The following is a 14,766-nucleotide window of genomic DNA, read 5'->3' on the forward strand; positions in this document are numbered from 1 at the left end:
TCAGTGATCTCATCATTAAATTGAGGATATAACAGCACCTACCTAGTTAAGTTGTCGGGAGAACTAAACAAAATACAGGAAGAGCACTGACAATGGGGTCTGACACATAGGAAACACTCAATAATAATACTGGTAATACTTGCAGCAAACTCTTAATGTAAATGGTAGAAATAATGTCCTCATTTCTCCCTGCTCCTCTCTCAAACCCTCTGGGAATATACTGACTCTCCACTCTGTCTGCAGCCCGTCAGAGATCTGAAACCTAAGACCAGGTCAGCCAAGCCTCTCCTGTCCTCCAGGCTTCTGAGCTTTCATCTTTTAACCATTATTTGGATGAATCAGCTTCTCGTTGCTGCTATGTGTGAGTGGCTAGACTGGGGCCATCTGGGCATGCAAGGCCCACTCCATTCAGCCACTTATATGAGTACATGGGCTATATGGAAGCCTGGACATGCTGACACTGCCAGGCTTTCAAGACTAATAGGAATGGTATTACAACTAATGACCTTGCTGAACATGTAATTGGACAATGTTCTATCTTGGCTGTTCTGACCTCTACCAACAGGGATAATAATGTTACTAGGGCCATACATCAGCAGTTAGCCTCCATTTATGAACAAATAAATGGTGGAACACTGTGTTATATGTAGGAACCCAAGAAAGGATTGAAAACCTTCTTTTTAAGATGTCCTGGGGAAAAGAGCCGTAATAATAGACCTGCAAATTCTGCCCATTGGTCCAACTCTTTGTTTTGATAAGCTTATTAAGGTAGTACAGTTATTGACATTGCTGCTCAGTAGAGCTTGGCCCTGAATGCCATGTGTGGGATGGACTCATTCCCACATTTAGTTACTTATAAAGTAAGCATAGCTTACTGTTAAGGGTACATTTAATAAAGATGCTATATATGGGACGGGGCCAGCAGTAGCCCTGAAAAACAGTACAACACATGAACTTGAATTTGGGGCAGATCCTAGAAGTTCACTTTCCCTTGTGGGTTGGGATAGGCTGAGAGTGTGCAGTGGGTAAGGACCCTCCCAAGTGAAAATATTGGGAGAAAGTCCAGCACAGTAGGTAGAGTGTACATCAGTAGGCAGCAGAAAGAGGGTGGCTTTGTTGTCATGACAAGTGACTGGTATTACTTGGTCCAGCATCAGGTTGTTTGGTGTGCTTCAATAAGCAGGTAAAGCATGGTGACCAGGTATCCAGAGGCAGGGAGTATACAGTGAAAATGGTTTCTTAATTTGTAGAATTAAGGACTTAATAAAAATTCATTCACCCAACAGATGATCATCAAATGACTACTGAGAAGATACAGAGGTACTCTAGAACTTCAGCCCATCTTGCAAGAGTCTGATAGTAGATATGAAAACTTATGCATAAGGGAGGTTATTTGCCTAAGCTCTGTTACTTTAGTAAAGTTCTTTCCCTTTGCCAAATCCCACTTTGCTCCTCTGAAAGGTGGAGGGGTTGGAACAGATATACTCTAAGAACTTTTCTAGCCCATTCTCCATAATTTCTTTTTTTTTTTTTTCTTTGAGACAGGATCTTACGCTTTTGCCCAAGCTAGACGTGTAGTGGCGTGATCATGGCTCGCTGTAGCCCCAAACTCCTGGGCCCAGGCAATTCTCCCACCTCAGCCTCCTGAGTAGCTGGGACTACAGGCACCCGCCGCCACACCCAGCTCATTTTTGTATTTTTTTTGTAGATGCAGGATTTCACCATTTTGCTCAGGCTGATCTCGAACTCCTAGACTCAAACAATCCATCTGCCTCAGCCTCCCAAAGTGCTGGGATTATAGGCGTGAGCCACCACCCCAGCTAATCTTTTTTTAGTTGAGGTAAAATAAACATAACATCAGCTTCCCCATTTCAATCATTTTAAGGTATACAATTCAATGCATTTGCAATGTTGTACTACCATCACCACTATCTAGTTCCAGAACTTTTTTATCACCACAAAAAGAACTCCATACTCATTAGCACTCACACCTCATTCCTCTCTCCTCTCAGTCTCTAGATGGTATAATATTTTGTACAAATGTTAGCAAGTAGAAAGTAGAGGATAGTTAGGGAAGGGATTAGATTCATGAGAACTGAGGTCGGGAAGAGGCATATGACTTCAGTAGCTGTAGGAGACTACATCAGCCTGGATACAGGCTGAAAGGAGTAAAAAACATAAGATAGATGTAGCGGGAAAAGCCTCAATAGGGAACAGGTGCCATCTAGGGCATTAGTACTATCCTGGAGGATCAGAAAGTAAATGAGGCCCTGCCAGACTTGTCTTTAACTCGCTAGTAAATGGCATAGGCCAAACAAGATCGCATTCCAACTCCAAAGCCAGTGTTTTGCCACATCCACCATGCTGAGGTGTTTTTGTTTTTTTTTTTTCCCCTTTTTTTTTTTTTTTTTTCTAAATGTCTGTCAAAGAATTGCAAGCTTTCTGGGGGATGAGTAACTCAGGTTGGCTTGATTTCAGCATTCTCCCTAGTGTGGCTTTCATCATGAAATCAGTACTTCCATATCTGAATAGCTTAAATAGAAGCCTTCTCTTTATTTTAGCTCAAACAGAAAGCAAATCAAAGGAAATACAGAAGAAATGAACTTCTAAAGGTCCTGGCAGAACACTCCTTTTGTGGCCACTTAACTAATTAACCTAAATTCTATCAAAGTCTAAGCAGGATAATTCCATGAAAACCAATGAAAGAAGAAGACTTAGAGGTAGAGTGGAGTGTAGTTCATAGTTAGGGAAGGGATTCGATTCATTTTCTTGACTGGGAAGGAAGTTTTCTTGACTGGGAAGGAAGCTACGTTATCTGTGAAGGGTTTCCCTACATTCCAGTCCACCCCCGTTCTAGCTTGAGTTTTCACCTTAAAAAGCCTTGTCATGGGCAGAAATCATCAATACCTCCAGCCTCGACTAAGTAAGTCTCCATTCGTTGGGAAGGGTTTTTGAGTCTGGTTGTCAAGGAGGTGGCATTTGGAATATAAGAAATTTGGTACAATTGTGAAGGCAATTACAAACGTACTTCCTAAAACTCTTCCCTGGCTAGAAAGGACAGTGTTTCTCATATGTTGCTTCATTGTTCTAGGGGCAGATGATGCCAACCTAGGGGATAATAACAAGAACAGCTAATATTTGACTCAGTGCTAGAAACTTTTTTACATGCATTACCTTGTTTAATCCTCACAACAGCCCCGTGAGATAGATAGATATTATTCTATTTCAGAGATAAGGAAACTGAGGATCAGAAAAGTTAAAGTGGCTTACTCTGTGTTACTCCGAGGCAGGTGTAGAGCCAGGATTTGAAATCAGTCTCCTGAGTCTTCACCCTTTACAAACACTGTCATAGACTGTCTCTCCTAATTTTGGCCTAAGAGTCCGGAGACTTTGCTTCAATCCTGACTGCCACTTTGATGCATCCCCCTATCTGGCCTTGGATTTCTCATCTGGGAAATGTAAAGAAAAAGGTTTGCTTGCCTGCCTTACAGGGCTGTTTTGAAGTCCAAGTAAGAGAGTCTGTGGGAAGGCACTGTTCTTGAACTAGGTTTTCAGAGAAGCCAGGGACAAAAGAAAAATGATAGAAAAGAGTAGGGAAGGCCTTCCTGAAAAGGGAGTAGGGGGCAGGCATTAGAAGGATACTAGGTACAGAGGTGTAAATAAACAGAATGTGTTGGAATGAATGGAAAGGGTAGCTTGCCTGAGGTCACACGTCTGTGTTGAAGAGCAGTGAAGCTCGGTGGGTCGGACCCATTTTAATGTGCTGATGGAAAGCCATGAATGCAAAAACAGGATATTCACACAGGTCTTTTCTTTTTCTCTTTTTGCCTGTTATATAACAAAAATTTTCATTGCTCTGGTTGAAGCTCCTTATTTCTCATTGTGTCGGTGCTGGAGAGGAGAACAATTTGTTAGCAGCCTTCTTATTATGATCCTTGATATAATTAGTGACAGTTATTAAATCTTCCCTTGAGGGGTAGAGGAGTAGTTTCTGTGCCTGACTGTACATACCATGCTGATTGTCTTTGTGCCAGGCAGGAATGCTAGGTGCTTCCTGGCATGCACATTCAGGGATCCCTAAGCACTTCTGATCCTCCTGAAAGCTGAGACTGGGGCCCTAAAACAGGGTGTGTGTGTGTGTGTGTGTGTGTGTGTGTGTGTGTGTGAAGTGGGAGCTCTGCTTGCAACTAACCAGGTTCCTCTCAGTCCCTCACATTCACCTTTGTATCCACACCTCGCCATTGCTTCACTGTGGTGGCAGAGAAAAGGCCTTTTGGTGACCTTTGTTATGGAAGAGTTCACGTTCCCTCCAAACTCTCTCCTTTATCTGTGTTTTGACCTTTTGTAGTATTTGCTGAGATTTTTGGCTGGCAACTTTATTCAGACAGAGACAGAGCTCATGATTAGAATTATCTTAAAAAGGAAAGGGCTGCCTTGGGAGACACTGGTCTCCTCATCACTCGTTGTGTTCAAGCTTATAGGCTGTGCAATTGCTGGCAGGGTATGTTATCAAGGGAGTTTATGTATTGATTGGGGAGCAAGGGGTGGCATGGACTAGTCCCCCTTCCATTTCCTTTATAAACTGATTCTATAGCTCTGAGAGTCTATTGTTCAATGAGACTGGCAATAATAACCCATCACCTTCTCAAAGGATGTCTTGCTTTTTACTCCTCTCTTGTTGACTAGATTTGGCCTTTGAAAATATCAAGGTGAGATTTAGACAATACCACTTACCCATTCTCTTCTTAGAAATGTTACACTGCTGGAGACAGGGACCGGCTGGCTTTCTAAGACACTCCTTGGGCTTTTATTGACTTTATGAAGGAATTACTGACTGGATATTATGGTAGTTTTCTTTTAGAACTATTGATCCATTTGCAGGGAGGGGCTACTAAAGATGTTGAAGAGGGTGTACCAAGGGCTAGGTAATCATCACTTTATCATATGGAACAATGGTGAGTCTGTTGGAATATACATATAGGTATATAAATGCAAGGAGAAAGGTTGACAAGGAGTTCACAGAAAATCCATAACCATGGTTTCCTCAGGAGAGGTAGAATATGGTTAGGATGGGGAACAGTCAGGGGAAATTTCACCTTATCTAGACAGTTTCAGCTTTTTATGTATCTATTTTTATAGAAATATAATTTCCATACCATAAAATTTACCATTTTAAAGTAGACAGTTTAGTGGTTTTAGTATATTCACAAAGCTGTATAACCATCACCATTGTCTAATTCTGGAACATATTTTAAAAATCATTTTTAATAGATAAAACTGTATTTGAGGGACGTGATGTTTTGAGATATATATATATATATATATATGTATACACATTGTGGAACGATTAAACTAACATATCGTCACCTTGTATACTTATCATTTTTTGTAGTGAGAACATTTAAAATTGTACTTTCTTAGCAATTTTCCAATAATAATAGTATTCTATTATATAAGTATGCCATATTTGGTTTATCCATTCATCAATTAATGAACTTTTGGGTTGTTTCTACTTTTGGTTGTTATGTATAATTCTACTATGAACATTTGTGTACAAGAATTTGTGTGAGCGTGTGTTTTTATTTCTCTTGAGTATGTACCTAGGAGTGGAATTGTTGTATCATATGGTAACTATATGCTTAACTTTTTGAGGTACTGCCAAAATGTTTTCCACAGCAGCTATACCATTTTACATTCCTGCCGGCAGTGCGTGAGAGTTCCAATTTGTCCACATGCTCATCAATACTTGTTATTGACCTTTTAAATTATTATAGCCATTCTAGGAAGTGTGAAGTGGTATCTTTTTATGGTTTTGGTTTGCATTTCTCAGATGGCTAATGATATTGAGCATCTTTTCATATATTTATTGGCCATTCATATGTCTTCTTTGGAGAAATGTCTATTCACATATTTTGCCCATTTTTAAGCGGGCTGTTACTTTATTGTTAAGTTACATATATTCTGAATACTACATCTTTATCAGATATATGATATGCAAATATTTTTCCCATTACTAGGTTGTCTTTTCACTTTATTGATGGTATCATTTGTACCACAAAGTTTTTAATTTTGATGAAGTCCACTTTATTTTTGCTTGGTTGTTTGTGTTCTAGGTGTTATATCTAAGAAACTATTGTCTAAGGTTACAGATTTTCCTCTATGTTTTCTTTGATGACTTTTATAATCTGATTCCATTCAGATATTTCATCCATTTTGATTTAATTTTTGCGTATAGTGTGAAGTAGGAGCCAAAGTTCATTCTCTTTCATGTGGATATCCAGTTGTACCAGCACCATTTGTTGAAAAAACTATATTTTCCCCCTTGAATAATCTTGGCACCTTTGAAAAATATCAGTTCAGCATGAATGTAGGATATATTTCTGGACTCCTGGTTTTATTTCATTGATCTTTATATCTATTCTTGTGCCAGTCCCCCATTCTCTTGATTATTGTAGGTTTGTAGTAAGTTTTGAAATCAGAAAATATGAGTCCTCCAACTTTATTCTCCTTTTTCAAAATTGTTTTGGTTATCCTGGGTCCCTTGAAATTCCATATCAGTTTTAATACCAGTTTTTCAGTTTTCCACAGACACCAGGTGAGACTTTGATAGGTATTGTGTTGAATCTGAATTAATCTGAGGAGTATTGCTATATTAGCACCATTAATCTTCCAATCCATGAATAAGAGAGGTTTTTCTATTTAGTTCTTCTTTGCTTTCTTTCAGTAATGCTTTGCAGTTTTCATTGTATAAGATTGCACTTCTTTTGTTAAATTTATTCCTGTGTATTCTTTCTGTTCCTATTTAAATGTTATTATTTTCTTAATTTAACTCTCAGATTGTTCATTACTAGTGTATAGAAACATAATTTATTTTTATATCCTGTAACATTGCTGAACTTATTTATTCATTATGACAGGTTTATTTTTTGGGGGATTCCGTATGATTTCCTGTATATCACATTATATAATCTGTGACTAGAGATAGTTTTACTTCTTTCTGATGCAATGTCTTTTATTTCTTTTTCTTGTGCAATTGCTCTGGCTAGAACCTTCAGTATGAGGTTGAATAGAAGTGATGAAAGGGAATATCCTTGTCTTGTTCTTGATTGTAGGATGAAAGCCTTCAGTCTTTCACCATTAAATATGATATTAACTATGGAATTTTTATAAATGTTCATTATTATTTGGAGAAAAATTCCCTTCTATTTCTAGTTTGTTTAGTATTTTTGTTTCTAATCATGAAAAGGTGTTGGATTTTGCAAATGCTTTTTCTGTGCCTGTTGAGATGATCATCTGGGATGTTGTAACCTTACTTCACTAATATGGTGTGTGGACTTACGTGGACTGATTTTCATACGTGAAGCAACCTTCCATTCCTGGAATCACATCTGGTAAGGTGGACAATTGGTTTTTAATATGTTGCTGGATTTGGTTTGCTAGTATTTTATTGAGGATTTCTATATTTCTGTTATTTAGAAGGTTTGTAAAAGATTGATGTTAGTTATTTTTTAAATGTTTGGTAGAATTCACCAGTGAAGCCATCTAGTCCTGAGGTTTTGTTTTGTTTTGTTTTTTCCCCATGTGGGAAGTTTTCAGGATTGCATGAAATTATTCATTAAATCTTTTTCTTGTTATAGGTCTTCTCAGATTTTCTGTTTCTTCTTGAGTCAGTTTCTGTAGCTCGTGCCTTTCTAGGATTTTGTCCATGTCATCAGGTTATGTAATTTATTGGCATACAATTGTTCATAATATTCCCTTTAATTCTTATTTCTGTAGGACTGGTAGTAATATTTCTTCTTTCATCCATGATTATAATAATTTTAATCTATTTTTTTCTATTTTAACTTTTTGCAAGGCAAATGTGTTCTTGTATAACGTGTAATTTTAAAAATGGAAAAAAATGGAAGGCTCAAAATTAAAATGCATATTAAAGATGTGGGTATATTGCTGACTCCTTGGCTGTCTCTGTGGGCATCAGTTTCTTTATTACGAAATTGAGAGGATGGATTACTGTTGCTGAAGTTTTTGAAAGCCTTTGGACTATAGTATTTCTGTGTTTGAGCATGGGATTAAAGGACATAGATGGGAATATTTGTGGACGGAAAATAGACCAGTCTGGGAGGAGCCCAATACTCCTGAAGGAAGTAGTAGGAAGTAAGAGTGGAAATACAGATTGGAGTCAAATTATGGTAATGTTTGAATGTCAGGGTGAGGGATTTGGACTTGCTTTATAATCAGTGGAGAGCTATTAAGGATTTTGGGTTTATGGGATTAGCCAATCAATGTGATAGTCAAGGAAATTAGTCTAATAGTGGTATGTGGGAAGGGTAAAAGCTAGAGGATCACCCAGGGACTTGTTCAGGTATAAACATATGAGAGCAATGACAGTGAAAATAGAAAAGGGAGCAATAAAGACCAGAGATTGTCTTCAATTTGGAAAGCACTCCATGGTTTAGGAGGAGGAGGGAGGAGTAAGTTGTCTTGCTCATCTGCATGTCCTTCACAGTTAGTGGTTAGGCACAGAATAGGTCCAAAGTTAAGTATTTGTTAAATTGAACTGCATTAATCAGCCTTGCTTCAGAGTTCAGTGAAGGCTGGGGAAACCAGCCTTTAAGTACTCTAAGAGGACTTCCAGGACAGCCTTTCAACCTGGCAGGTTCTAGGCATTGTCCATCTTCTTACTTGTCACCCAGGCATCTATATGTGCTAATTGCAGCATTAATGAAGAAAAGGTACACATTAGCCTTCACAGATTGTTGGTCAGGGTTGATAAAGGCTCTCTTGTCTGATATTTCAACCAGGGCAGATAAGCTTATGGGCTGACCTGTGTCAATGCACTCTGACATACATGCAGACAAAGACCTTCCTCTACACAGAACAGGAAGCTCTCAAGAGCAGAGAACTTAGAGGTTAGACCAAAAAGTCTTATCATTAGGCCCAGGGGATGTTTTGTGGGAACCTGGGATCAGGAGAAAAACAGTTAGGCCTTATGTGCCACCTTGTTCTAGGCTAAGAAACATCTTCCCTCAAATGTCAGCTCTATAAAGGGCAGTGATTTCTGTCTTTTTTATTTGCTGTTGTATCCCTAATATCTGGCACATTATCGGCACTTGGCATAGATTTAATGAATGAATGAATCTGTTAGTAGTTCTTTGTGGTGAAAGCAGCATCTTAACCTAAGGAATGGGCTTCTGGGGTTGTTGCAGTAGAGTAGATGAAGATGTCTTCTCCGAAGCTCCTTATGAAGGACCCTGCTACACAGGCCTTTAGTTATAACCAGAAGGGACTTCTCTACCAAATTCTTTATAAGGAATCTGTTTTCACTTGGCTGTAGTTGCCTTCGTCTTTTCTCATTGTTATTTGGAACGACAGTGTCATGGTGTATAGCTTGAACCTAAATGTGGTTCTGTTTCTGCCTTTACATCTGCTCCCCCTTCCTTCATATCCTGTCTTCCTTCCCACTAGAATTGTTCAAAATTTTCATCTTATTCCAGCTATCCAAAAGCCAACATTTGGACCTGACTTTTCTTAAACTTCTAAGAAGAAAATAAATGATTCTTATTCTTTAAAGGCCTGCCTATGTTACCCTTTCCATAGCAGGACTTAGCTTGCTTTGTGAGAAGCAAGGAAAAGCTAATGGATTATTAAGAGGGTGAGGTTTTCATTGTTATAAGTAGACAGCATCATGTATATGAGATGTTTGTTTCAGTGCCTTAAATCACCTTTTTTTTTGCCCAGGTTCATTCTTTTGAATAATTATCTCTCATATTGCCTGTTGATTGCATTAAAGGACAGCTGTTAGCATACTGAAGACACAAAGCCGAACTTTTAGAAGCTGGAAAGAGATTTATAATGGAGCACTTGCAGAGGGTGATAGGTTTTGGATAGAGATACATTTTGCAAATTTGGCTGTGTATACAAAATACATAAAAACAGAGTGAGCTCTATTTACTTTGGCCTGTGACAATTTAGTGAGATATATGCTGGTGACATCTCTAAGTTCACTGAGTGGTAATCATGCCCCCTCACCTCCTATGAGAGAAAGAAAGAGGAAAGAATGTACAGAGTTGGGAAGTAACTACCGACCTTCTATCCCAAAGCCTTTTCCTCCCGAATGATTACCCACTAAAAGGCTTTTCTGATGGCAGAAATAGGGATGCATCTAAATTGTGTGATCTTAGCTTTTTGAGGCTGGAATGTGGAAAAAGCTGGGGTTTAAGGAAGGAAAATATGGAAAATATGGAGAATTGATTAAACCTGTTGAGACAACTGGCAAGCTCTTTGCTTATTACCCCTGACAAATTTTGTCACTCTGCCAAGTGGGCCCACCCTTCTTTTGCTTCCTGCCCCCTTGGTTTCCCCAATTCCTAGGACTGTGGGGGGTGGTGGGAAGGTCCATCTTCTTGGGCCATCTTGATTTTCCGTCAAAGTCATCTAGAAGATCCAGAGATATCTCATTCGGCCATCCCAAAGGTTTTTTTTTTTTTTTTTTTTTTTTTTTTTAGCTTCCCACTGCCTTCATGATTTAGAATGAACAGTCTCAACTGTTACCAAATTCATCAGTTTCTGATGATTCTAATAATTGTCTGTCTACCTTGGCCCAAGCCCTTTCCTTTTATTTTCCTGTCTTCCTTAGAACCAGGGGCACAAAGGTTCTAGCAGTGTTTAAGAGCACATGTACCCTAGAAGTTAAAGTATAATAAAAAAGAAAAAAAAAAAGAGCATAGGTTCTAGAGACAGACAGACTGGCTCCTATCCCAGCTCCTCTGATTCCTGTGTGACTTGGAATAGATTACTTAACTTCTCTGAGCCTCAGTCTCCTCTTCTGTGAAATGGTAGTAGTAGTGGTACCTATCTAGCAGGGCTGAATACAGTATATTGCAGGCTCTTAGCACAGTGAATGGTGTATAGTTGGTGCCAATTAATAGCTATTGCTAGTATATGGTGGGTAAATATTCTCCCATCCCCATCCCAGTCTTGAAGAGGTAGAGATCTTTGCATGTCCAAGGCATTTTACAGTCAAATTTTGATGATTATTTTTATGTCCTATCGCAGAAATCAACACTGAACTTTGTTTTCAAGACACCCATTCTAGTATTTAACTTTGGCCTCTATACTTGCAGGTGCATAAATGCTGTGTTTTGTCAGCAATCCAGCTGTGGCACTCAAGATGTATAGCTTAACCTTTTAAAAAATCCAGTTGTGCTACCTAGATATGCTCCAGCATGAATGAATGTAATCCCTCCAATCTATTTACAGATAGGTCACCAGAGACCTAGAGAAGATTAAACCCATGCCCAGGGCAAAAAGTCACCCTAGAGCCAGGTTTGGAATTCTACTTGCAGAGATCTCTGATTGAAGGTTCCCTGAATACCTGAGAAGTTCAGTTTATCCTTTTTTTACTTGCCTGGAAACCTCTCAGAGAAGGAAGCTAACTCATTATTTTTCTTTTGCCTGCATCCACAGCTCTGGGTGAACCAGGAGGATGAGGTGGAGGAGGGGCCCAGCGATGTGCAGAATGGACACCTGGACCCCAATTCAGACTGCCTCTGTCTGGGGCGGCCACTACAGAACCGGGACCAGATGCGGGCCAACGTCATCAATGAGATAATGAGCACCGAGCGTCACTACATCAAGCACCTCAAGGATATTTGTGAGGTAACCATGGTGGTTCATATGGAGGCACTTCGTGAAGAACCAACAACCTGGGCCCCACCTGTGACAGTCCCAAAATGTTGGAAAGGGCACGTAGCCTCCCAGATTCTGTTCAGTGAGGTGAAACTGCTTCCTTAGCGTTTCTCAATCTCTGTTTCTCACGTTTTCTCTCTAATATTAATTCATTTATATTCATTGTCTCTCTCCCTTTACCATTTCTTTGTGTCTTCCTCCTTCTCTCCCCTGCGTCTCTACCTTCATCTTCTTGGTATCTGATCCAGTTATAGCCATCTCATGTAAGGGCTTAACCTCACTCATTAAAGCAAAATGCATCTCCCGCCAAGCTAGTGATTCACAGACTTTAACATGTACCAGAGTTTCTGGGGGAGCTTGTTAAGCAGCCCTCTCACTCTTGTCCCCCACATCATGAATTATCAGTCTCAGGTAAGGCATGAGCATGTTTAGGTTTAATGAGCATCCCTGGTGATGCTGATGCTGCTGGTCTTAACTGTCTCACTTGGAGAACACTGGTTGTAAGTTTAAGCAGAAAAGAGCTTGGAGACAGGAATCTACAGAAGATGAAGGCTAGATGGATAAACCTGGGCTCCTTCAGTATGTCACTTTTTTCCCCAGGAGCTGTCTCTCTACATTCCCTAACCGCATTCCTTCCATCTCTCTGTCCTAAATGAAGGTGAGAGCCTTTACTCTCGTACTCTCTTAAGCTTAGTAGATGCAAGTTGGCATTTTTAAAGGGCAGTTTACTGAACAGGAAGGGAAAACCAATGGGAAATGAAAGCAGTGTTTTAAAAGGATTAAACACACACACACACTCTCATATCTTTTTTCTTGACTCAGGGAAAATTCTGCATTGAATCTTTTTGTCTCCTTCCTTCCAGAGGAGGGGTTAGGTTCTATTTTCTGTCCCCCAGCCTAGGGTCCACTGTGGAGTCAGTAGTACAGCTCTAACATTTTTCGAAGTTCTTATTTCTCTACATCTGTACTGCCCAATGGAACTTCCTGCAATGATGAAAATGTTCCATGTCTGCATTCTACAATATAGTAGCTATGAGCCAACAATTTGTGGCTTTTGAAGAGTTAAAATGTGGCTGGTATGACTGAGAAATGGAATTTTAAATTATATTTACATTTAATTAGCTTTAATTTAGGTAACCATATATCTGTAATGACAGCCACATTGGACAGTATAGCTCTGGAAGCACCAAGGCCAAGGATTTTGTGCCTGAACTTTCTTTATCTCAACTCATTTTCTCACCCCTTTCAGGAAGATTAGAAGTTATCTTTTCCCACTGCCCCACTCCTTGCCCTGTCATGAGGCAGAAAGATAGAGTAGAAAGAACAAGAGGTCTGGGGACATGAAATGCTGGTTTTTCATGTTCTAACTTGGTCATTAATTAACCCTATGGGCTTGAAGGTAGCCCTTAACTTCTGACATTCAATTTTCTTATTTTTCCAATGGGCTTCATTATAACAGTTTCTTAAGTTTGTTGAGGAAATTAAGTAAATGGAATATTGCAATAACATATGTTGTATTTGGAAAAAGGTAATTTTCTTTTTTGCCCCCTTTTTAAATTTATTCACCCATCCATCCAGATGTCCTTCTTTTCTTCCTTCTCCCTTCACATCAATGGCTGGTGCTAAAAAAAATTCTCCCTTGGAATGTGCTACATGGCATTCAAAATCAAACCACTGACATTTCATTCATTCAGCAAACTTTTAGTGGAATTCTGTTCTGTGCCAGGCCTGGACATAACTTCTTGTCTCAAAGTGTTATACTTTAGAGCAGCATCTGCATCACCTGGGAACTTGTTATAAATGCAAAATCTTTGGCTCCAACCCAGACTTACTGAATCAGAGTATGCATTTTAAAAAGTTACTATTTGATGTATAATACATATTAAAGTTTGAGGAGCATTGCTCCAAAATGCTACCTATATAATAATGTCATAGCGTTTTTCATAAAATTAAGTACAATCTATTCTTCACTTGGTAGCTGAGGGATGCTGTCAAGATCTAAGTCAGGTCATATCACTCCTCTGCTCAGAACCTTCCAGTGGCTCACCATTTCTACCTGAGTAAAAGCCAAAGTTATTATTGTTTACAAGGGCCTGTGTGGTCAACCCATCCTTGCCTCTATGACTTTCACCTCCTGCTCCTTTCTGCTATGCTTTCTTTACTACTCCAGCTATACTGGCCTCTTGCTTTTCCTTCAGCATTACTAACATGCTTCTCCCTTAGAGCCTTTGCACTTGTTTTTCCCTCTGCTTAAAGCATTTCCCTCCCCACCCCACATTTACATGGCTCCCATCCTCAACTCCTTCAAGTCTTTGCTCAGATATCTTCTTGAGACTTCTCTAAGCATTCTATTTAAACCTGTAACCTTGCACTACCTCTGCTTCTTTCCTGCTTTATTTCTGTTACATTTATCTATCTGACATATTATATATTTAACTTATATATTTTGTTTATTGTCTGTCTCCTCTACTGGAAGGTACTTTCCATGAAAGGCAGGGGTTTTCATCTATTTATTTACTGATATATTCCCCCAGCACAGTGCCTGGTACATACTAGATGCTTGATAAATATTGCTTAAAGTCAGAATTAAATATAATTGCTCATATGTATGTACTGCTTTGATTGACAAAGTACATTCACATCATATGTCATCTGATCTTCAAAGAGGACAAAAGTTGTTATTGTTATTCCTATTTTCTAGATCAATAGATTGAGTCTCTAAGAAGCAAATTTATTTTCCCAGAGCTCTTAGGTACTAGCCCAGTGGAAGTCCTTAGAAGGCTCTCCCAACTCCCACACATCTTGGCCTCTTCCTATGGGACACAGACTCAGGACAGCAGTGGAAGTTATTTGTCTTTCCAGAAAGTGGGGGGTGATATGAGCCTGCTTTAAGGAGTTTTCCAATCCAGCCAACCCAATCAAACCTTCTGTTGACAATTTGCTGGTTCCTTATTTTTCAACGATTATTGGTGCTGAAGTTAAGTATTTAAATGGGAGCTATCTCTTTGTCTCACCCTATAATCACAGCCATCAAAAGGGAGGTGGAGAAAGCTGTGTCTAGCTGGATCAGAAGACAGT

General features: G+C 39.3%; 1 protein-coding gene across 8 annotated transcripts in view; it reads left to right on the forward strand.

Annotated features, from left to right (window-relative positions):
• The window catches only part of ARHGEF9 (Cdc42 guanine nucleotide exchange factor 9), a 163,719-nt gene that overhangs the window by 66,700 nt on the left and 82,253 nt on the right, over positions 1–14,766 (forward strand). For all 8 annotated transcript variants that reach the window (XM_033201138.1, XM_033201133.1, XM_033201134.1 and 5 more), the window contains one exon: positions 11,467–11,658. In XM_033201138.1, coding sequence (XP_033057029.1) covers positions 11,467–11,658 — 192 coding nt within the window. The remainder of the gene's footprint in view (positions 1–11,466; positions 11,659–14,766) is intronic.

Source organism: Trachypithecus francoisi, unplaced genomic scaffold (assembly GCF_009764315.1).
Source record: "Trachypithecus francoisi isolate TF-2019V2 unplaced genomic scaffold, Tfra_2.0 Lachesis_group6, whole genome shotgun sequence".
NCBI classification, from domain to species: domain Eukaryota; kingdom Metazoa; phylum Chordata; class Mammalia; order Primates; family Cercopithecidae; genus Trachypithecus; species Trachypithecus francoisi.